We start from the raw sequence: 24484 nt of genomic DNA, 5'->3' as shown, positions 1-24484 counted from the left end.
ACGCTTGTCACTTACCTGACGGCAGCCAATGAGCACCTACAGGTTGGGCTACTTTCGGCCAAAGGAGAACGGGGGCTTATGGGGGACCCTCCCTGCGCACCAATGAATGTGCACGGAGAGGCGGGCCTGCAAGTGCTAACAAGCCAATCACGGAATCCCGGCGGCCGGCGGCCCGGGAGGCAGTCGCGCGCTCGCATCCCCAAGATGGCGGCCGCTAAGGACAGTTGTGGCAAAGGAGAAATGGCCACAGGGAATGGGCGGCGGCTCCACCTGGGGATTCCTGAGGCCGTGTTTGTGGTAAGAGGCACGCTGTTCCCTGGCATCTTGGCTTGAGGCCGCGGACTGCCCCTTTCTTCCGGCTCCCACCCAGGCCTCGATTGTTGGAAGGAGCTGAGCTAAATGTTCAGGGAGGGGGCGCTCGGTCTGCTCTCACTCTTCGCACCTGGATAGATTGAGCTCTGCTGGGGCCCGCCCGGAAGAAACGTAGCTCGAGAAGGCCCTAGAAGAGAACGGGGTGTGGGGCCGGAGCGAAGGGCGAGGGGCGGCGGGCGGTGGGTCAGGGCGGCCTGAGGGACCTCCGGGCTGCCGCCGGTTTTCGTCCCCCTGCTGGTTGGAAAAGGGGAGGTGGTGAGGAGCTCCACTCAGCATGGATGCTGGAGAGACAGTACAATGAATAGGCAGAACAGCCAATGCTAAGATGTGAAAACGGAATATCACCTTGTCTGTTGAAGGAATGCAGTGGTCTGTTGCCTCGGGGAAAATGGAAGAAGAGACCGATGGGAAAGTAGGATGATAGGGTGAGAGCGTAAAGTCCTTCTGTGTTTTGCTAAGGAATTGAGGTTTTTCCGGTAGGCAACGGGCTGTCATCAGAAGGCCTTTCGTTTTAGGTACATCATTCTGACAACTTAGTGGAGAATGAATTGTTGAGAGAGGAGACTGAACCCTCGTGATGGCGCTAGGTCCCAGGTTCGCTAGCGTCCGAGAGGGGATCGGGTCGCTCCAGAGGCCATCCTGGAGGGCGCTGCCTGTTCTGGGTGGCTTTAAAAATTTTTTATTTTATTTATTTAATTTAGAAATAGTAGTTGAAAACTATTTGACTAATGAGAGAAAACGTCTGACTGGCCCTCCAGGCCAGGTCATCTGTCTGTCCCCACTTAGCTACTATAAAATCTTCATGGAAGTTTCTCAACCGTTTGGTTTGTACCTTACCTTACCTCTGCCTTTTTCACTAACCACGTCTTATATCCTAAAGACTCATTTATTTATACCACACTTGATATTGTATATTTGCATTTGCTGATTGAATTTCGTAATTGTTTGGTTATTATTTTGTGTTTTTATGAGCTGTGTCATTTATTTGTCTACATTGATCTATTATCTAATCATAACAAAGAATAAAATTTGTTGAGTGCCGGGCACTTTCTTAATGATTTTACAAAACTCGAGGTGGTAGCTACTGTTATGCCCGTTTTTTAGATGATAAAACTGAGGTACGGGGCCCTTGAGTAACTTGCCCAGGCCACACAGGCTATAAAGTGAGGAATCCAGGATTCGAACTTGGGCAATCTGTGGAGGTCCAGACCGGCGGCTTACCCCTCATGCTCTGCTACTGAGTAGTGTAAGTAGCAGAGAGTTCTCATGCATCGCCCCACTCCTCCTGGTCATAGCACAGTGCCTGACACATAGTATAAGTTCAAACTGGGTGTCTAATTGAATTTCCATAGTGCCTTAAATGTTACATTCATAGTGCTCAGCTAGAGATGGCCTCAGAAATCTAACTCGGGAGGAGACACTTTATCTGAGGGCTTTATAATGTCTTAAAATGCTTTTTCCCTACAATGTCATGGTTATTTTTTTCTAGACCTTAAAACTTCTACCCTGCATAATGTAATAAGCAACCCAAATTTTATATAACTGTTTTTGTTTCTAAACTATTAATAATTGAAGTGACATGGTATTGTAGAAATATTATCGGCCCTGAGTTTCTTTAACTGAAATAGGGATGACAATACTTAGAGAGTTGTTATGGGAAACAGAGGACATGCTTGCAGTATTGCAGTGTAGTACGTGTCAAATAGATATTAATGTTCATGATGATAGGAGGCAATGTACCATAGTGGTTAGAAGTCAGACCCAGTCCATTCCCCAACCCCACTGAGGCAGTAATTTGTTTTCTTTCTCTGCTTGAATTGTTCTTTCACCCTTGTCCATTTCATGACTTCTTCATCTTTCCACATCTAGTTCAGCTATCATCCCCCTGTAGTTTTTGCTGACCTCTACCCCAAAACAAAATCCCTGGCACTTTGTGTTCCTGTGGCACATTATGCTATAGATAGGTGTCACGTACTCTTATAGGCGTCTCACCTATGCTAATTTCTGGTGATGAAAAGGTACTTGTACAGATGATGAGGAGATTGAGGCAAAGAGAGGTTAAATAACTTCCCTAAGGTCAACTCATCTAGTGAGTGGTGAAGCTAGGATTCAAACCAGGCACCTCCTGTCTCTTAACCACAGCCTATGCTGCTATAGTTAATTCTTGCTGAACTCCAGCACCTAATAACATGTATCGTGTGCTAGAAACTTACACTTCTTTCTCTTCCCTCCAGTGACCCTTCTAGGAAGATGGCATCTCTCTTTTACATACAGAACTCAGCCATTAACTCTCAGCCTCACCTTTTCAATTTCCTTTACTGTCTCTAGTTTGATGGCTTCATAGTTCACTCCCTTGCTGTGTTTCTCTTCCTTTTTCTTCCTTGTTTCAGCTAAGATATTCTCTGGTAGCTAATAAATATGGATAAGAATAATGATTTGAAGATCTTAAAAGCTGTAAGATAATTGAAGTTACTTATAATAAAGAACTAGACTTCTGTAAAGTACTAGACAGCTCTTGTAGCATCTCTTTGACGTTTCCATATATTTTCATCTTGTTTCTGATTCTTATCTAATTAACTAGCCTTTCTTCAAGGATCAGCATGTGGTATAAAAATATTTTAACGTCAGTTTTACTGCTTTTCTTTTGATCAGTTATTTCTGTTACAAAAGATTATTCTATCTGCCTTTTAGATTTACTTTGTTTCAGTTATTTGATACTGAAGGAAGCATTTGTGGATTGCCTTGGGAACCCAGTAACCATATTTAGTATGATTTCTATGGCAAAACTTGTTGAATTAAAAATAAGTAATGAAATTGATAATCTTGACATACAACCTGTAAAATCATTTTGTGAATAGGATGCATGAATAGGCAATGTATTTGATTGTTAGTATTTTCATATTTACTACTAGGGATGCATGGGAAATGCATAAATGGGCAAAGTCATTCTTCTTTTCCTATTTATAAATAAAAAATGAAGAGGAAAGTGAAAGAATAAGTTAGCTATATAATATATATATACGGTCTGAAATTGTCTCTAACTTTTTATAACTACAAGTTGAGCATCCTAAATCTGAAAATCTGAAATCCAGAATGCTCTAAAATCCAAAACTTTTTGAACACCAATATAATGCTCAAAGGAAATGCTCATTGGAGCATGTTTGACTTTGGATGTTTGGCTTGGGGATGCTCAACTGGTATAATGTAAATATTCCAAAATCCAAAAAAAAAAATCTAAAATCCAAAACAATTCTGGTCCCAGGCATTTTAGATAAGGATGCTTAACCTGTACTTTTAGTTAAAAACAGACCTTTGGAGGAAAAGCTTTTTTTCTTTTATGTTTTAAAAACAAAGCAGTCAAAAAATCTGATGAGTGGCATGAATTCTAAAATTTGTAAAGTATTATTTCTGATATTAAAGGAAGATGTAGATTCCTTCATGAAACAGCCTGGGAATGAGACTGCAGATACAGTATTAAAGAAGCTGGATGAACAGTACCAGAAGTATAAGTTTATGGAACTCAACCTTGCTCAAAAGAAAAGAAGGTAAGTGTAAAACTTTCTAAGTTTTGAAAATCGTATATGGCTTGAACTTTAAAAAAATTGAGATATAATTTACATATGATAAAATATTCAGATGTCAAGTCCTCCAAGGTGGCTGTACCATATGAAATTCCCACCAGCAATGTACAAGAGTTCCAGTTGTTCCACATCCTTGCCAACACTTGGTATTGCCAGTCTAAATGTGGTTTTGAAAACATAATAGAATGGTTATTAAAGACTATATTCCAAAGCTTTCAAAATCATAACATCTTATATGTCTAGTTCATCCTTCTAATTTTGCCAACAAGATTAGAGACCCACAGGGTCTGGGGCACAAGACTTATGGGATTTCATAACTAATAGGCATAGGAAAAAAGGTATCCTTACTCTCAACTCTTTATTTCCCTACATAATTTTATATAGCTTATAAAGTCAATTCACTGTAATATTTATAGATCTCTGTTTTGTACATGTGCCAGCATTCTTCTGTGAGATAAATATTTATGGAATGCCAGCTAGATGCCACATACTGTTTTGGGTGAAATAACATCCAGTATCTGCTTTCAACAAGGACACAGGACTGGGCATGGTGGCTCAAACAATTAGGCTGGGCACGGTGGCTTGTGCCTGTAATCCCAGCACTTTGGGAGGCTGAGGTGGGCGGATTGCCTGAGCTCAGGAGTTTGAAACCACCCTGGGCAACATGGTGAAACCCCCGTCTCTACTAAAATACAAAAAAATTAGCCGGGCATGGTGGCACGGGCTTGTAATCCCAGCTACTCAGGAGGCTGAGTTGGGAGAATCGCTTGAGCCCGGGAGGTGGAGGTTGCAGTGAGCCGAGATTGTGCCACTGCACTCCATCTTGGGCAACAGAGTGAGACTCTGTCTCAAAAATAATAATAATAATAATAATAATAATTAGCTGGGTATGGTGGCATGCACCTGTGGTCACAGCTACTCTGGAGGCTAAGGTGGGAGGATCACCTGAACCCAGGACGTTGAGGCTGCAGTGAGATGTGATCATGCCGCTGCACTCCAGCCTGGGCAACAGTGCGAGATCCAGTCTAAAAAGCAAACAAACCACACAAAAAACCAGGGACACAGGTTGGGGGGAATTATAGGTATATAAATAAAATTAGCACACAAAGTAGAGCAGTGGAGGTACTTCAGTACAAAGTAATGAGTTACAGGGGATGGTAACTCATTACTTTGTACCAAAACACCTCATTAATCTGGAGGGGCCAAGGGGGTTCAGAGGAAGCTTCTAAGAGGAACAGATACCTGTGTAGAATTTCAAAGATTAGTTATGAGTTTGGAGGCAGACTAAAGTGAGGAAGGGTGGTCTGGGCATAAGGCACCATTTATGCAAAGGTACAGAAGTTTGTAGATGTATTTTCTCATTTGATTTTGGTGACAGTTGTAGAAATTTGAATATGTACTTTGTATTAGATGAGATGAAAAGTCATTGACATGGAAAGATGGAGAGCGTTAATGGACAGAAGCAAGATAGAAACCATTAAGAACAGTATACTCTTATTTTGGAAAAAAATGTATATATGCACAGGAGTATCTGGAGAAGTCCACACTAAAGGCATATTAACAGTGGTAATCTCTGGGTAGTTAGAATATGGCATTTTTCTTGTTTTTGCTTATCTGTATTCTTAATTTTTTACAATGTACATGTACTGCTTTTGTGATAGTAAAAGTTTATTTGAAAAAGAAAAAGCCATTGGATTTGAGATCATCTACAGGGAGGTTACAGATAGAGAAGAAAATGTGCCTTGGGGTGGGGTACAGTGGTTCATGCCTGTAATCCCAGCACTTTGGGAGGCTGAGGTGGGCAGATCACTTGAGCCCAGGAGTTCAAGACCAGTGTGGGCAACGTGGCAAAACCCTGTATCTACAAAAATTAGCTAGGTGTGGTGGTGCATGCCTGTAGTTCCAGCTACTAGGGAAGCTGAGGTGAGAATATTGCTTAAGCCAGGGAGGTTGAGGCTGCAGTCAGCTGTGAGTGTGCCACTGCACTCCAGCCTGGGCAACAGAGTGATACCCTGTCTCAAGATAAAAAAAAAAAAAGAAAAGAAAATGAGCCTTGGTACCGAGTCCTGGGAGAGGGAGAAATTTGTGTATCAAAGTTACATTGCTCTTCTAACTAGTAAATTAATGATAGACAAAAAAAAAAAAAAAAAGAAGAAAAAAGTTATATTGCTAACTCTACAACTGTGGTATATAGCAGGATACTCACTCTAGCTTAACATATGGTCTAGGCCTAAATGTGGGGAGAAGGGGTAAAAATTCGAAGCACTGAGGAAACATCAGTGAACATTGGTGTTCTGGATGAGAACAGTGTTTGTCTAGTGTTTTAAAAGAGAATGGTAGAGTTGGAGATAGTGAGTTAGGAAAACTTTCTTGAGTTTTACCTATTTTAATAGTGGGTTGGTTATTTTTTTGAGACAGGCTTTCTCTCTGTTGCCCAGGCCAGAGTGCAGTGGTATGACCACAGCTCACTGTAGCCTTGACCTCCTGAGTTCAAGCAGTTCTTCCACCTCAGCCTCCCAAGTAGTTGGAGGGCTATTTTTCTCTTTTTATTTTTCTGGAATTTCTCTCATCCCTATGATGTCAGCTGTGCAACAAAACTATTTTTGTGCCATGATCTAGTTGTTTTGCAGCAGATGGCTCTGTAGTTTAGATGCTAACCTTTTAATATATGTTTTAAATCTTTTCTTGCAGCCTGTCATGTAACTTTACCTTCAAGCTGTGTAAAAGTTCCTTAGTATTTCATGTGTTAATCTCTTTTTTGACACTTGAATCTGAGATCTTTTATCTTTCTTTAATTGGAAATTTTGTGATTATCACTTCTTTTTTTATCATCTGTTAATTTTTTTTCCTCTTTCTGAGATACCTGTTTACAGATGTTGACACTTCTAATTCTGCCTTCCATTTCTTTATATTATTTCCCTTTTTTCTGTCTTTGTCATTTATCTTTTGGTAATTAGATGGATAGCCATGAGTTCTTTGTTTCAGCTGTTACAATTTTTATACCTAATAGTTCTGGTTGGTTCTTCTTCATATTACCAATATTCTTTCTTTTCTCTTTGTGGTATCTTTAAGTATTTAATGTATAATTTTATCTTTTGGTATTTGTTAATTTTGTTTCATATCGTAGAGTCTGTTGAATTTATTGTCTTTATTTATTAAAACTATTTTTGTGCCATGATCTAGTTGTTTTGCAGCAGATGGCTCTGTAGTTTAGATGCTAACCTTTTAATATATGTTTTAAATCTTTTCTTGCAGCCTGTCATGTAACTTTACCTTCAAGCTGTGTAAAAGTTCCTTAGTATTTCATGTGTTAATCTCTTTTTTGACACTTGAATCTGAGATCTTTTATCTTTCTTTAATTGGAAATTTTGTGATTATCACTTCTTTTTTTATCATCTGTTAATTTTTTTTCCTCTTTCTGAGATACCTGTTTACAGATGTTGACACTTCTAATTCTGCCTTCCATTTCTTTATATTATTTCCCTTTTTTCTGTCTTTGTCATTTATCTTTTGGTAATTAGATGGATAGCCATGAGTTCTTTGTTTCAGCTGTTACAATTTTTATACCTAATAGTTCTGGTTGGTTCTTCTTCATATTACCAATATTCTTTCTTTTCTCTTTGTGGTATCTTTAAGTATTTAATGTATAATTTTATCTTTTGGTATTTGTTAATTTTGTTTCATATCGTAGAGTCTGTTGAATTTATTGTCTTTATTTATTATAATGATCAAATTCTAATTTATTTTCCCTATCAGCTTAGATTCCCTCAGGGATATCAGCTACTTTGGCTAGTAATGTATGTGGAGGTGGGGGTAATTTAAGTCACTCCTGGTGGGTAGGGGTGGGAGGAATGCTGCTGGTATCCCAGTCTAAGGGCATAGCCATCAGACAAATACTTCTCCCCAACCAGATAATTCCACCTCTGGGGGATTATTTCCATTTCTGCTGTCTTCATTATCATCACAGGAGGGAAAGGGAGTCGGGAGAGGTGGGCTGCTGGGGACTAGTACTTGTAATTCTTAGCTTCCTAACTTGGCCTTCCCCCTGCCAGTAGCCAATTCTGCCATTTTTCTGCCCTGTAGCAGTGATGAGGTAGGTAATGTGACTCCTTGGGGGCAGTTCAGAGGGAGAAAAGGAACACAGCTAGAACATTTTCTTTTAGCTTTATTCCTCTTTTGAAGGCTTGATTCACTTTCCTTCTAAGCTACTGTCTCCCCTTTCACAGCTCTAGCCCCTCCTAGGACCTGGAGGTTTCCACTGTTGTTACAATAACAATGACCTGGAGCTGGCAGAAGTGCCCTTTGACAGAAGAGTAGATAAAGAAGTTGCTTTTGTTATATTTGTAATGGGATAGTACACAGCAGTGAAAATGAATGAAGAAATCTTAGAATCTTGATTGAGTTTAAAAAGCAAACCCCAGCCGGGCGTGGTGGCTCACACCTGTAATCCCAGCACTTTGGGAGGCAGAGGTGGGCAGATCACCTGAGGTCGGGAGTTCGAGACCAGCCTGATCAACATGGAGAGACCCCCCCCCCCCATCTCTACTAAAAATACAAAATCAGCCGGGCCTGGTGGCGCATGCTTGTAATCCCAGCTACTCAGGAAGCTGAGGCAGGAGAATTGCTTGAACCCAGAAGGCGGAGGTTGCAGTGAGTGAGATCACGCCATTGCACTCTAGCCTGGGCAACAAGAGTGAAACTCCATCTCAAAAAAATAAAATAATAATAATATAAAAGCAAACCCCAGAAAAATGCATACAGCACGAGACCATTTGAATTAAGGTCAGAAGCCACCAATGTTAAAGAATATTTTGTTTAGGGATACACACGAATAGGGTGAAACTAATTGAAAAAGAAAAAACAGGACTGTAAACACACAGTTCAGGCAAGCTACTTTCTCTTTGGTTTTTATTTGTTTTTTATTTTTGAGATGGAGTGTCGCTCTGGCACTCCAAGCTGGAGTGCAATGGCGCTATCTCGGCTCACTGTAACCTCCACCTCCTGGGTTCAAGAGATCCTCATGCCTCAGCTAACCAAGTAGCTGGGATTACAAGTATGCACCACCATGCCCAGCTAATTTTTTTGTATTTTTTTTAGTAGAGGCTGGGTTTCACCATGTTGGCCAGGCTGGTCTGGAACTCCTGGCCTTAGGTGATGCACCCGCTTCGGCCTCCTAAAGTGCCAGGATTACAGGTGTGAATCACTCTGCCCAGCCAAGCTACTTTCTCTTCAGGTGAAGCAAGGTAGGGAGGAGTGTATTGCTTGGGCACATACAATGTCATTGGTTGTCTGGTTCTTAAGTTAGCTAGGGCTGCAGCTGCTTGATTAATTAATATGCTTTATAATGTATTACATATAATATTCATATATACAAAATGCATCTTAAAAGTCATTTACATGACCAAAAAATCTTAATCTGAACATACTCCTTATGTTGTATGTGTATCACATATTTTACAAATGTATAACATCTTTGTGGTGTTTACCTATATGAACATATCATACAAAAATAAGCAAACTTGAGCAATCTATGGCATCCAGATTGAATTGTAGTGAAAAAATGAATGCCAGGTGTTTCTAGGTTATTCACTGGACTGTATTATCAAATGATGACACTATTTTTTTTTTAAGCAGCAGGCTCATTTAACACATTTCTTGCCAGGTCAGTAGCACAGGGTGTAGTAAATTTGCCCTGCCAACCTCCTGCACACATGGAGTGACTTCCTTTATGTGACGCAATAAGTTCATTTTCATTGTTGTGTTTAAATTTTGTTTACATTCTGGTCTCTAATAATATTTAGCAAATTTACCTCGAAAGAACCAGAGCTTTGTTATTATATCCTTAGTCTGTTTTGCTAGAAATTACATTGTGATTTGACAGAGACCCTATAACTGTTTTGCATATATCGCCTTGCAAAACACATGGATCTAATCACTATAAAGAACTAAACCCCAGTGACAAAAAAGGTGTCATTGTTTTCTCTCTTTAATTGACTGAATGTTTTTAGCATACTATGTTTTTCTTTTATGTTCTTGTCAGTGAGGTTGATTGCATTTGGAAGTCATTTACTAGCCTTTTGCTAGTAGCCATCATATAACTTATCCATTAAGTCGGATCAGTCAGATCATGTCCATCATTGTTTTTTTTAATTTATTGTGTTTAAATCAGTGATCTATTTATAATTTTAAGAATGATTGTTACCTAATTTGAAAAGAAGAGCATTTAAGGAAGAAGTACCCAAAGCTTAAAAAGAATCACCAAATTATACTGTATCATAATGTGGTGTGTTTGGCATTCAGATGATGGTGTACCTTTTTCACAGTGTGACAAGTGCACATACTGAGAAGGTGTCACTGTGCTTTGCCTGGCATTTAGCTGACTGTGATGTGCATGTGTGTATACCGAATGCACACACCAGGAGCAGCTGTGTGCATCACTGGTTAGGGGATTGGTGTCTTCAATTTTAGAATATAACTTTTGAATCTATGTTATTTTTAAATTTAGTTTTTAAATTAATCTATTTAAAATGTCATTCTAATCAAATGCAGAACCTATGAATCACCTCTGTGGAATATAGTCTGCTCTAGAAATGTTAAATAACAATGGGGTATTTGACATAATAGAACAGAGCTTTGTCTTCATAGAATAGGCATTCCATAAACATTTGCTAGTATATCTTAAGTATTTTTATTAAGTATTTGTACTTTAAATATTTTATGAATATTTTACTAAATGTATTTTCTTTAAGTAAATATTTCATTAAATATTTTATTTTTATAAATATTTATATCTTATTTTATCTCATATCTAAAAATATCTTAAATATTTTATATCTGTACATAGTCCTCAAGAACACATTAGTAGAAAATGCAAAGTTAGCAAGACCATGCCCTGTTGTTTATTTTTGCCTGCAAAATACTAAGTTAGTCTTTTTCTTGTTCACAGGCTAAAAGGTCAGATTCCTGAAATTAAACAGACTTTGGAAATTCTAAAATACATGCAGAAGAAAAAAGTAAGTGCATTTTTATTTGTAAATATGAACAAACTAGGATATGTCAGCAGAAACTCATCTTCTTTGACTCTTTGGTCACTGATATTTGATCTGTGCTGTGGAATCCAGTCTGCCTTCTTAAGCACATACACTAATGTTATGATGTGATTCTGTAGCAAATGTGGCTTTGCAGCCTTCCCCCAAAAGTCAGGTTTAATTCTAGGGCCCACACTTGGATTATTTTGCTTATCTTTAGTACTTGTGAAACTTAAATGCAATTTGAAATTGTTTTAGGTGTACAAAGAAAATGTCTTATTCTGTGCTAGCAGCATCTAGGGTTTTTTCTTTGTTGTTGTCTTTCTCCCTAAGAATAAGGAGTTAGTCCAAGATTTATAGAACTGGGAAAAATCTTAGAGATCATCTGTTTCAGGTTCTCATTTCATAGTTGAGGAAATGCTTACGGAGAGGTTATACTTGACCAGTGTCTATGTAGTTAGTTACTGGCAGAACTGAATTTGAGAGTCTTCTAAGTCTTAATCCAGTATTCATTAAATAAAAGCAGGTTGTAAAGATTAAATCTCATAAGCATATTGTATTTAAAAAATTGTGTGTGCGCTTACGATTTTGCTTGACTGTTAGAATAACTATTTCTAGTACATTTTAATATATGGTGAACTTTGTAAGACTTCAGCAACTGATTGGGCATGAAGCACCAGTGAAATAATAGAAGAATGACTAATTCTTATAATAACGCTTTCTCTGTATGTCAGGCACTCGATGGGGTGTGTGTGTACGTGTTACTCAGTGCTTATCACTGACTTCATAGGTGTAGGGACTGTTATAATCCTAATTTTACAGATGAAGAACCTGAGACACAAAAGTTAAGTGAGGTGCCAGATTTGTACAGCTAGTGAGTAGCTGAGCCAGAGTCCATACCCAGCCACCTGGGTCTAGCATTCGTTTCTTTTACCACTACACTTAACCTGCATGATGGTACTGTTTTAAATGTCCTAGGTTCAACTGTGCGATCTCTCTTTTATAACCTTGATATCAAACTGACCTGTTTATGGTAGTGTAATTTTTTTTGTTTTGAAGGAGTCCACCAACTCAATGGAGACCAGATTCTTACTGGCAGATAACTTGTATTGCAAAGCTTCAGTTCCTCCTACTGATAAAGTGTGTCTGTGGTTGGGGGTAAGTAAATGTTATAGCCACAGCTGATATATTTGTAAACCAATGTGTTTTCCCCAGCAAGCACACTGGTTTTGCTAGTATTTGCTAGTATTTTAATAGTATTGCTCGAGATGTGAAAGTGTTCATCTCCTTTTGATTGTGGAAGGGACACAGGGGCAGAGTTCAAGTGGTTCATATTAGAAACTGACTAGAATCAGGAGTGCGATGAAGATCGCAGCAAAAACATACTGAAGTCTCTCCCAATCAAGATAAAACTGATCAAACAAACCTTGCTTCTCTTCCAATTAATGCTTTATCTCTCTTAAATATAATGGAGGAAGAGCAAGAGAAGTAAAATAGAAGGTACTGCTGAACTTTGGATAAATGCTTCTTCCCATAAGAGTTTAATAATTCTAGAAAGATCCCTCTGAATTTAAGGGGAAAAAGAGTATTACAAAAAGCTTGAGGTTAGAGTTTATTTTTTAAAACCATATATTTCAGTTTTCAATGATTTCATTGAGCTTATCTGTGATTTACCTGTCTTGCTCTTCTCAGTCCTCTGACTATCCAGCTACCTGTCCATGGATCTTGTTACCTCAGGCGAGTTCTCATACAAAGTAGCAAGCCGAGTGTACTTCTACCAACTGTCCTACTGGGAGGATTTCCCCTAGCTGCTGTCCTGTAGAATCACTCCGGAGAGGCACTCTAGATTAGCCCAAGGAGGTTTGCTCAAAGTTTGTACAACATTTACATTTCATTCTACAATCATAATTTCTACACTTAGTTCTGTATTTGAAAGGAACGATTCAGTATTTATCACTAAGGCTTTTTAAAAAATAACTTTGAAGCATAGCAACTATATCTGAGTGTCTAAGGGTTGAATGATTTTTCTGTATTCAGTTTTTTTGTAGAAATTGCATGACTTTTTGATTCACAAATTCAAGTGTTACTTTATTTCAGGAAAGATAATTTCTGTTGTGTACTTGAATGTGACTTTTGCCCCATTTCTTTTATTATCTTTTGGAAATAATAAATATGCATATGTTGGATCTCCTTTATCTATTTTCAGTACCTATCATGTTCTCTGTTTTCAGTTATTTGATCTGTTTCATTTTGCGTGATTTCCTCTGGCTGCTTCCCCATGACTTTGTGTTTTCCCTTTTAGTTATTCTATTTTGTTGCTTTTACTCTGTCTTTCATAACTGTTCTTCTGTTTCTCTTTCTCTTCATTTTCTTTGCTGAGCTCTTCTTGCTCTTTTCATGTTTTTCTTCTTTTATTCCTCTTGAATGCTTAAATCCTCATTTCACCACTCATAGACTGGCACTTCCCACTTCCCGCAATCTTCCCCATCTCAGTAAATGGCAGAATCTTTTGCCTGGTTGCTCAGAACAAAAATCTTTGAATCTTCTTTGACTCTTCTCTATTTTATATCTCTCAACCAGTTCTTCAGCAAACCCCACTGGTTACTTCTTCTGAATAGATTGAGAAACCAACTATCTCTCACTTCCTTACCGCTATTACCATGGTCCAGGCCACCTTTGTCTCTTGCCAGGACTGTGGGAATAATGTCTGTATTAGTTTTCTAGGGATGCCATAATAAAAGTACCACAAACTGGGTGGCTTTAACAACTGAAATGGATTGTCTCACAGTTCTGGAGGCCAGAAGTCTGCGATCAGCCCCAGAATCAGGGTCAATTCCTTCTGAGGGCTGTGAGGGAAAATCTGTTCTAGCCTTCTCTCTTAGCTTCGGTGTTCGCGGACAGTCTTTGGCATGTTGATGCGTAGAAGCATCACTGTGATCTGTGCCTTCATCTTCACATGTGTGCATGCATGTGTCCAAATTTCTCTTTTTGAAAGACCCTATTTCCAAATAAAGTCACATGCTGAGCTATTGGGGGTCAGGAGTCCAACTTACTTTTTGTTGGGGAGACAATTCAATCCATAATACCTTACTTCCACATAAGGTCACATTCACTAGTATAAGGGGTTGAAACTTAAATGTATCTTTTTTGGCGACACTCTTTAACCTGTAATAATACCCTAATTCACTGTCTTGCTTCTGCCCTTGCTGGAATTCCCAAAGCCTTTCCAGCACAGTGGTCAGATTAATCCTTTGAAATCTCAATCAGGTCATTCCATTATTCTGCCCAAAATCTTTGAATGGTTTCTTATCATATTCCAAGGAAAAGTCCAAGTTCTTTGAGTGGCTGACAAGTTCCTGCACATCCTGGTACTCTGTTACTTCTCTCTCTGTTTTTTGTTTTTTGTTTTTTTTTTTTTTTGAGACAGAGTCTCACTCTGTCACCCAGGCTGGAGTGCAGTGGTGTGATCTCAGCTCACTGCAACCTCTGTCTCCTGGGCTCAAGCAATTCTTGTGCCTCAGCTTCCTGAGCAGCTGGGATCACAGGCATGTGCCACCACGCCCAGCTAAATTTTTTGGTAGAGACGAGGTTTCGCCATTTTGGCTAGATTGATCTCGAACTCCTGGCCTGAGGTGATCTGCCCACCTTGGCCTCCCAAAGTGCTGGGATTACAGGTATTAGCCACCGTGTCCAGTCTCTCTGTTCTTCTCTTACCTAATGCCCTACTTCCTTGCTTGACCACACTTGGACTTCTTGCCGGACTTAGAGCATGCTGGGAATGGCCCTGCTTCAGAACCTTTATTCTAGCTCTTTCCTCTGCTTAAGCTGCCAGAGTAATGCTTTTAAAACATGTCAGATCCTTCCACTTTGCTCAAGACCCCAGTGGTTTCCCTGTCACCAAGGGTGGAATACAGAGGTATCCTTTCCACAGGACAGCCCTACTCCCTCTCAGCACTCATTTGTGCTCATTCTTTTGCTCATTCTGCTGTAGCCATGGTGGCCCCCTAACTGTTCCTGGAACCTGCCAGTGTGGCCCCACATTTCTACTTCTGTGCTCTTCACACTCAATCCTTCGAGTTCTCAGTTCCAATTGTTAGCTCCCCCAGGGACCTGCTATGGCTTGTCTGTCAGCATTCCTTGGTTTCACCCTGTTTATCTTGTACTGTTTTCCTTCAAAGTACTTAGCACTCCCTGATATGTTATTGATTGGTGTATTTACCAGTTCCCTGACACATAATAAGTGCTCAGTAAAAATTTTTCTTGGGTGAATGACATTTTTGTTGGTTTTTTATCAGAGTTCATACATGCTAATGGTTAAAAGAGCAAATAGGACAAAAAGTTTTACAATAGAAAGCAGCAGGCTACTCCTCCATCCCCAGATGTACCCACTTTTAATCATGTCTGTACATCTGTACGTACATAAATATTGGGGATTTTGTTAATTGTTTTTACAAAGATGGGATATATATTGTTCAGCACCTGACTTTTCACTTAATAGCACAGATGTCTTTATTTGTGAGTAGACACAGAGTTTGCCTCCTTGGTTTTGTTGGCTTACTATTCTGTGGTAGGGCTATGTGATAATATTCCCAAGTCAAGGGGTGTTTAGATTGTTTTAAAGTTTCTTGTAGAGTGAGCAGTGCTGTAGTAAATATTTTTGCACATCTAGACTTGTACACAAAGGCATATTTTTGTATGCTGCTTTGAAATGGAATTGTTGTGTCTAAGAGTATGCACATTTAACGTGTTGATGAATACTATCAAATTGCTCTCCAGAAAAGACTACCAATTTTCATTTTCTCCAACAGTATATCAAAATACCCTTTTATTAACAGTCTCACCCACATATGTAGATTTTTGCTAGTTTTATAGGTGAAAATATTATCATCTTACAGGTTTTTGTATGATAAAATGCTCATTTGTATTTCCTCTTCTGTTTGCCTTCCTGACTGTGTTGTTGCTCCATTTTTCTGTTGGATTCTTTATATATATATAGATAGATAGATAGATAGATAGATAGATAGATAGATAGACAGACATTTAGGTCTTCTTTACATATTATGTATTTTGGATGCAAAGTCTTCTCTTAATATTGCTGATACTTTTTCTCATCTGTCACTTGTCTTTTGTGGTACCTCTTGGAAGTTTTAAATTTTAATGTAATCAACTTTATCAGATATTTATAATTTTATCTTAACAATATACTCCTTTCACCAAATCTGCAAACATTTTATTTTTCCTAATATTTATATACTTAAATTTTTTAGAAAACTTTTTTGTTAAGGATAACATGGAAAAAGATAAGTAACTCTTCAGGATAATGGGTGAGTGACTTCCAAAAAGAGGGCCTTCCAATGGCCAGTAAACATATGAAAAGTTGTCCCATTTCATTAGTAAACAGGGAAATGCAAATTAAAAGCACAATGTGATCTCACTGTGTACCCACCGGAATGGTAGGGTGATACTAAGTGATGGTAGGACATGGAATAGTGAAAACACTGATTTACTGTTGGTGAAGGTGTAAATGGACACAGCTGCTGGGGAAACTGGCAGTGTCTGTTAAAGCAGAAGATATGCATTGCCTACGCCATAGCAGTTCCATGCCTGTCTCCATCTCTTTCTGCCTCTTGCTATATATAAGAAATGTATAAATATTAACTAAAAGAAAGGTGTAAGAATGTTCATATCAACTCTGTAGTAACCAAAACCTGGAAACAACCCAAATGTTCATCACAGTCAAATGGATGACTAAATCATGATGTGTTCAGACCATGGAATACTATACAGTACAGATAAGGAATGAACTTCTGCTACACACCAGCACTGCAAGGGTGATTTTCACAAACAAGGTTGAGTGAAAGAAACTGCATAGCAAATTACTACAAACTTAGAGGCCTAAAACAATATCCATTATCTCCTAGCTGTATAGGTCAGAAATCCAGATGGGCTTGGCTGGGTCCTCTGTTCAGGGTCCCACAAAGCCAGAATTAAATTGTCCACAGGGCTGTACTCCTTACCAGCAGCTCTGGGGGAGAATTAGATTTCAGCCTTATTCACGTTGTTGGCAAAATCCAGTTCTCTGTGGTTGAGGTCCCTGTTTCCTTGCTGCCTGTTGTCCAGGAGTCAGTCTCAGCTTCTAGAGGCCACTCGCAGTCCTTGGCTTGTGGTCCTTTCTATTTTCAAAGCAGTGATATGACTAGTCTTTCTTACACTTCAGATCTTTCAAACTTCTCATTCTGCTTCCAGCCAGAAAAAGTTCTCTGCTCTTAAGTGCTCATATAACTAAATTAGGCCTACCTAGGCAGTCTGTATATTAAGTTCAACTCTGACAAATGATGTAAATATTTCATCAGAGTCACAGATTCCAGAGATTAGAATGGGACAGCTGTTATGGGAGCCATAATTCTTGCCTACTATAGAAGTCAGTCACAAAAGAGCGCATATACTGTGTCATTCTGTTTATGTAAAGTTGTAATGCAGGCAAAACTATGCTCTAAGTCAGGATAATGGTTACCTTTGGGGTGGGGGTGCTGGTGGTAACTGGAAGCGTTCACAAGGAAGCTTTGGGGTGTTGGTGATAACCTGTCCTTGATCTCAATGCTGGTTCCATGAATGTGTTAAGTTTGTGAAATACATCAAACTATATATTTATGATATGAATACTTTTCTATATGTATATAATGTTAAATATAAACAAAAAAATCAGAAAACTGCATAAAGCAAAGTGTAAGTGAACGAATCTGTTATCAGTCAGGGTTCAACCAGAGAAATAGAACCAGTAGGATATAGCTAGCCTGCATAAACTTGTGTACAAAGGTGCAGGTTACTATGTGTGTACCTCATGAAATCATACTGTTACCTCCAATTCAAATTCAGGACAATAGAGTTTTCACTTTAGTTGTTCCTCTGTTTTTTTTTTTTTTTTTTTTTTTTTTTTTTTTTGAGATGGAGTCTTGCTCTGTCGCCCAGGCTGAAGCGCAGTGACACGACCTCAGCCTGCCAAGTGCTGGGATTACAGGCGTGAGCCACCGCGCCCAGGCCCCCTGTTTCTTCTATATGAAGAATCCTGGTTTTCAGAAATACCAAGGGTGATAGAATTGAACTAGACAACATTACTATTCACACACAAAGCATTCTTAGAATAACACCACCCAAGACTGTTACCACTGACAGTTTTGCATATGTTCTTCCTGTCCTTACCCATTCTTTATAAGGTTGTTCCCATATTGTTGGAGCACAGAGCCATTATATACCGTTTGCTCTCTCTTGTGTCTTTCATTTATCTTTGTTCTTCGTGTAAATATTGAATGCACATCATAGTCTTTATGTTGATGTCCCCCCAGTCATTTTGATTGTATGTTACTCATTCGTCTGATAAGTAGATTGCCTTAAGATTTATGGGAATGATATTCCCTGAGTTATCTCATGTTGCTGACAACTTGTCTGTGGCCTTTGTACTTGAGATTCAGTTTTGCTGGATATAATATCTTAAACTCACATTTTATTTCCTTCAGCATCTTATACAGTGCTCCGTTTTCTTTTATTGTAAAGCATCACTGTCAAAAAGTGTAATGGCAAACTGTTTTCTTTCCGAGTGATGTGTTCTTTTTGCCTGGATGCTCAAAGGACTTTTGGGTCAATTTCCCCAAGGTGTGTGTGTGTGTGTAGTATGTGCATGTGTCACATTTCAGGAACATTTTATTGAAATGAAGGATTTAGAAATTTTTGTGTCCCCTGCTTTGGTTTTTTTCTTTGTGGATTCTTATTATATTTATGTTCAGTCTTTGCTTATGTTGAATATTTTTGTCCTATCTGAACTTTAATACAGTTTTCTAATTATGGATTGGATTATTCAGTCAATAACTATTTATTTGGCATTCACTTTGTGCCATATACTTTCATGTTGTCCTGTTTAATCCTTACAGCAATCCTTTGAGTAATTTTAAGATTGCATTTGTGAGATGAGGAAAGTGGTTTAGGAAATGCCCAGTGGTCAGTCAGGTGATGGGGGAGTTCAAAACTGTAAAAGGTATGGCTTCCCAATTCCAGGGTACATGCATCCCTGAATATTGGCAGTAACACTAGATCTTCAGAATGACAGACACATTACCTTGCCTTAATCCCTAATATCTGTCAGAAGTAGTAGCAAGGGACAAGTAAAAGCTAGCTGTCTTTCTTACCTGGTCAAATATAGATGATAAAAAATGTCTTTGAAAAATTTTAAATTAATACCGTATCTGAAGCTCAGAATTTATTTAAATTGATACAAACTTAACACTGTTTAGTGTCACGATGGAGGTAGTAGAAAGATAGAATTTTGTATCTAAACATACTGGTTTCTTATCCTGATTCTCCCATTTTCTCACTAGCTATGCCAGCCAAGGCAACCTGAGCTTTCATTTCTTTAACTGTGAAGAAGACAACTTTGGCCTCAGCAGGGTTGAGGATTAAATGATACAATGTATGTAAATATATTCTTTAACCAAGGGATCAGCAAACTTTCTGTAAAAGGTCAAATAGTAAATATTTTTGGTTTTGTAGATCACATGGTTTCTGTCTCAACCACTCAATTTTGCCACTGTGGTATGAAAACCTGAGTAGAGAATAGCTGGGCTCCAGTGAAACTTAACTTGCAACAAAAGGCAGCAGGCTAGATTTGACCTGAGGGCTGTAGTTTGCCCACACTTACTCTAACCTATAAAGCTCTGTGTAAATATTGAGTAATTGTCATGACTTTCTCTCTTCAGGCTAATGTAATGCTTGAATATGATATTGATGAAGCTCAGGCATTGTTGGAAAAGAATTTATCGACTGCCACAAAGAATCTTGATTCCCTTGAGGAAGACCTTGACTTTCTTCGAGATCAATTTACTACCACAGAAGTCAGTATCCTTTCTTAAAACAAAAAGCAAGGGAAAAAAAGCAGAAAGATTTTTTTAAAAAAACATTCTTTCGTGGGCAGAGGGAGAGCATTAGGAAAAATAGCTGATGCATGCTGGGCTTAATACCTAGGTGATGGGTTGATAGGTGCAGCAAACCACACAGCACACGTTTACCTTTGTAACAAACCTGCACATCCTGCACATGTACCCTAGAACTAAAAAAAATTAGAATGCAAAAAACCTCCCACATTCTTTCTTACATTGCTTTAGTGGGAAGAATTTCCTTATTAGGCTAACATAAGGTTATAGATTTTATAAGATAATAAATAAGATATTTGGAACTAGTACTTAAATAAGTTTGTAGATAGATTAGTGACTTTGAAATGTGATGTGGAAACAGCAAATTCACATAGGTGAATGAGTATTTTTCTTGCAAATATTTTCCCAAGACAACTTTGTAACTGGTTAAGTAGTTTAATTTCACAAGCATTTGTTGAGGGTCTCCTATGTTCCTGCAACTGTGTTAAGCCATATGGGGCATGAAAATCAATTTTAGAAAAGAGTGGCAGTGTCTTTCTCTGTTTGTTAGAACTATACATGTAAAACAGCTGAATGATAATTCATAGCAAACTATAAGTAAGTTAACATATGCAACACCAAGGCAATTTAAACTTTGGGAAAGATAGATGTAGGCTGGAGTTAGTTCAAAGAAGGCTTTGTTGAGAAGATAAAAGGCTGCTTTTTTAAAGGCAGCGTAGGATTTAAAGATCAGCAGAGAGAAGAGATGGGAGTGGGGTATTCTGGTCAAGAGAGAAGGCAAGCTCTTTGCCTTTCTTCTCTGGCCTGTCTTTTCCTCCTACTTCCTGTCACAGTCACCCAAGACAAAATCATGGGAGTCACCTTTCACACTTCTCTCTTCTTCGCTACCAATAACAAATCAATCACCAGATTCACATCAAATTTCCCTCATAAATCTCTCTGACCATTACTGTTCTCGTTCTGGGACTCCAAAACCTGCACTCAGTAGCTTTTTAGGTTCCTTTCATTCCTCTGTCCTGCCCACTATCTCTAGTATGAATTTACTAAGTCACTCATTTTTATTCCTCTGGTTACAATATTTCAACAGTTCCTTGTTACTTACAAGATATACATATAGGCACTCTTGTGAAGTGACCCCAGCCTGTCTCACCTCATGCCACTGACCTCTTCTTGACTTTCTCCAGTGCATTCCAGGTTCCAGATAACTCCAATCAGTTATTGTACACACTCCCCAAATGTGCCACACCCTTTGTATTTCTACCCTTTGTTCCTCCTAACTGGAATGGCTTTCACATATTTACAGGAGGTGCTCTTTTTTTACCCTTTTACTCTAAATATCTCAGTTCAAGCATCAGAGCATTCCTGAACATTTTCTGATCCTCAGAGTGTTTCTTGTGTGCTTGCTTAACACATACTGCTTAGTTTTTCCTTGCCAAACCATGAGCTCTTCAAATGTAGGAGCTGCACTTTCTCTTCTTCTCCAGTGTGCAGCATGTGGCAGGTGTTCATGGTTGGCTGAGGGAAGGCAGGCCTGTTGGGGCCTAGTGCACTGATCATCATCATCTGACGAGTAGTGTGGAAACTTCATCCAGCTGTGAGATGATGAGGGTCTAGGATGGTGGTGCTTGTGGAAAGGAAAAGATATTAAACGTTAGAGAAAAAACAGGATCCAGTGACTTAGATGGGTACAGGAGCCAAAAGAGAGGAAATCCTCTCAGATGAGTCCTACAAGTTTAGTTAAATGCCATTTGTTATTGTTAGTACTGCAAAAGGTAGGAAAGGAAGGTGTACAGACAAGTGAGGGAGCTAGGGCGAACAGTCTCTGTCATATTGACTATTCTACTGGAGTCTAAGCTCCATGAGGGAAAGGACTTCACCTGTCTTATTCAGGGCTTTGTACAGTGCCTAGTCAGAAACACAGTAGATGCTTAACAAACTTATTAAGCCAAAGGGAGGGTAAGAGATAAAATTGTTGATAATTGTACTAATACAAATATTACATGGCAGGATATGGGTTGAGCAATCTTTGAAATTTCTTGGATGAGGGACTGTCTTTAAAACTATTGAGAGTGTCTAGTACATATTTGTTAAATATATCGTAGTTGACTAGTTGACAGTTGACTAATACCATAGTAAACAGTTGGTTAACAATTGTTGATTTGAGTCCTTAGTTTTGATAGAGTTTAATTACAGTATTTTCCTAGCAATTGACGTTATAGCAGGATGTCTTAACAATACTATTTGTTACCAGTATTTGTGTATGTGTGATTTCTGTTTCTTTGATTCATTGTGCAAGTGGAGTGAATAGTTAGTCATTGCATGCATTATCTTTAGAACTGCATTTGCATTTTCTTTGACAATTCTTGCAGATATGGCCAGGGTTTATAATTGGGATGTAAAAAGAAGAAACAAGGATGATTCTACCAAGAATAAAGCATAATGCTGGCAATTAAAAATGTGGTTCAGTTTTCCAAACATGTTATCTTAAATACCCCTTTATCCTTGCAGGTTGACATAACTTTGAATGTTTTAACAGCAAGAATTTTAAGAAAAGATAAACACCATTTTATTTATTTATAAAAACAAAATTAGTTTCAAATATTTTTGACATTGTGGTTTTTTTTTTTTTTTTCACATTTCTCAGCAAAGCTAATGGTATTTTAATCATTATTTTTGCCTGTCATAAGAAAACTCTTAGCTGAAATGGCCGAAAACTGTGAGACATGCTATGGAAGCTGAATGTCGGACACTAGCACAGTTTGCTATTTCCCTTTCTAATTGGCTTATGTTACTCTCACTTGATGGTTAAACCGTTTTAGATGTAGAAAAGACAGACAGTTTGAATATTTGTAAACTTGTTTTTCTTTGGTGTGTTTAGGACTTAGTGGTCCTCTGTTGCTGTTGTCTTCTATAAGTGGGGTTTCATGACTCACTGCTTAACAAATAACTATCTATTCTGATATTCTGGACATTTCAGGAAATGGTAATTTGCCTTGTTACACAGTAAGGGGGCTATTAAGACAACATTTTTTCTAACCTCAGATAAGTGCAGTGTCTTTGCAATGCCAACATAAGGTAGATCTCGGCCAACGTGAAATAAAATTACTCATTCAAAACTCTTCCTAAGGTGATTTTGTAGTTCTTAACAGTTCTCCAAAGCATCTTAAACAGGAATATTAAGGTAAATGTAAATCTGCAATGGCTGAAAAGAGTTGTGAGCTTTTTTATTAATGATAAAACCTTATAGGAATAGTAAAAAAAAAAAAAAAATCCCTGTGGAAAGCTCCTAGTACATTGGTCAGTGCTGGGTGATACAGATTCTGATAAAAACATAAATGTATTAGTTCATCTCCGTGTAGTAAAAAGTATACTTATACAATGTTTTGTACTTGTATTTCATGATATTAAAACAGTGATGCTAAAACTATGGCAGAGCACTTTTTTCATGTTACTCTTTGTCTAACTATGTTTGGGCTGCTATAACAGAATATCACAGACTGGGGAGCTTATAAACAGCAGAAATTTATCTCTCCCAGTTTTGGAGGCTGGGTAGTCAAAGATCAAGGTGCTGGCAGATTTGGTATCTGGTAAGGGCTGTGTCCTGGTTCATAAATGGCACCTTTTCACCATGCCCTCACGTGGCAGAAGAGGCAAGGAGCTCCCTTGGGCCTCTTTAATATGGCACTAATCTCATCGTGATGAGACTCACCTCCCAAAGGCCCCAGCTCCTAATACCATCACCTAGGGGGTTAAGATTTTAACATAACAATTTTGGGGTGTCACGGAGATTCAGACAATACACCTTTTTAAAGTTATCATGGGTCTTTTCACATTTTTGTAAAGTTTACTTGTACATATACTAGCATGTTCCAATAACTTCTTATATTTCTTGAAACAACATAAAATCCCTTTGGAAGGAGTACAGATCTGCAAACAATTGAGAAGTTCATTGAAAATATAACAAAAGTTCCTTGATTGAATTTTTCTTTCATAATTTTAAATTCTCGTATTTTAGAATTTGAGGTTTGTAAGCATCTTGAGATATTGTATGTGCTCATTTCCCCCAAACTATTATGGTAAGTATATATTGGTATGAAATGTTCCTGTTAATATTAGAACAGGAATGGTTTGCTCTGAAGATCTTCATTTTGTCTTTGAAAGTATGAATATGGATTTTTAGGCAATTACAAGGACTATGAAGAAACAAAACTCTTTTGAGATATGAATTACAGGCCAAAAATTAAGGTAATTATTTAACAGGTATTTAAAAACACCCATTATGTGTCAGGAACTGTGTTAGGCTCTGTTAATTAAATGAAAGATATTTAAATCTTACCTCTGCCAGATAATTTCTGTTAGAGTGGTTTACATTTTCAGAATAACATAACCATCCTGATTTGACATATTTTGAAGTTTAATATTAGTATAGCATACTAGGAGAGGATATGGGCAAAAGATTGACTACAGAACTTGATGCTGAGAAATGTGTTGGAAATGCAACTTAAATTGAACTGTTTTTCATTATAAAATGGATGTTCGTTTAAGAAAATTTGGAAAACTGGAAAAAAAGATGTTCTATTTG

The 24484-nt window shown here is 38.2% G+C and overlaps 1 protein-coding gene across 1 annotated transcript; it reads left to right on the top strand.

Annotated features, from left to right (window-relative positions):
• On the top strand, nt 1-23329 carry VBP1 (VHL binding protein 1). The gene is made up of 6 exons (XM_007993214.3): nt 1-297; nt 3793-3917; nt 10900-10966; nt 12041-12139; nt 19729-19867; nt 22272-23329. The coding sequence occupies exons 1-6, from the start codon at nt 79-81 to the stop codon at nt 22340-22342; spliced, it is 720 nt and encodes a 239-aa protein (XP_007991405.2). The 5' UTR covers nt 1-78; the 3' UTR covers nt 22343-23329.
• The last annotated feature ends 1155 nt before the right edge of the window (nt 23330-24484 follow it).

Source organism: Chlorocebus sabaeus, chromosome X (genome assembly GCF_047675955.1).
Source record: "Chlorocebus sabaeus isolate Y175 chromosome X, mChlSab1.0.hap1, whole genome shotgun sequence".
Taxonomy (NCBI): Eukaryota; Metazoa; Chordata; class Mammalia; order Primates; family Cercopithecidae; genus Chlorocebus; species Chlorocebus sabaeus.
Note: the sequence above shows the minus strand (reverse complement) of the source record. Positions and strands in the feature narration are given on the sequence as shown.

Coding starts and splice junctions, on each gene's coding strand:
- VBP1 (XM_007993214.3), top strand. CDS start 79: ATGGGGGACCCTCCCTGCGCACCAATGAATGTGCACGGAGAGGCGGGC. Junction 10,967..12,040: donor AATACATGCAGAAGAAAAAA/GTAAGTGCATTT, acceptor TTTGTTTTGAAG/GAGTCCACCAACTCAATGGA. Junction 19,868..22,271: donor ATTTACTACCACAGAAGTCA/GTATCCTTTCTT, acceptor CAATTCTTGCAG/ATATGGCCAGGGTTTATAAT.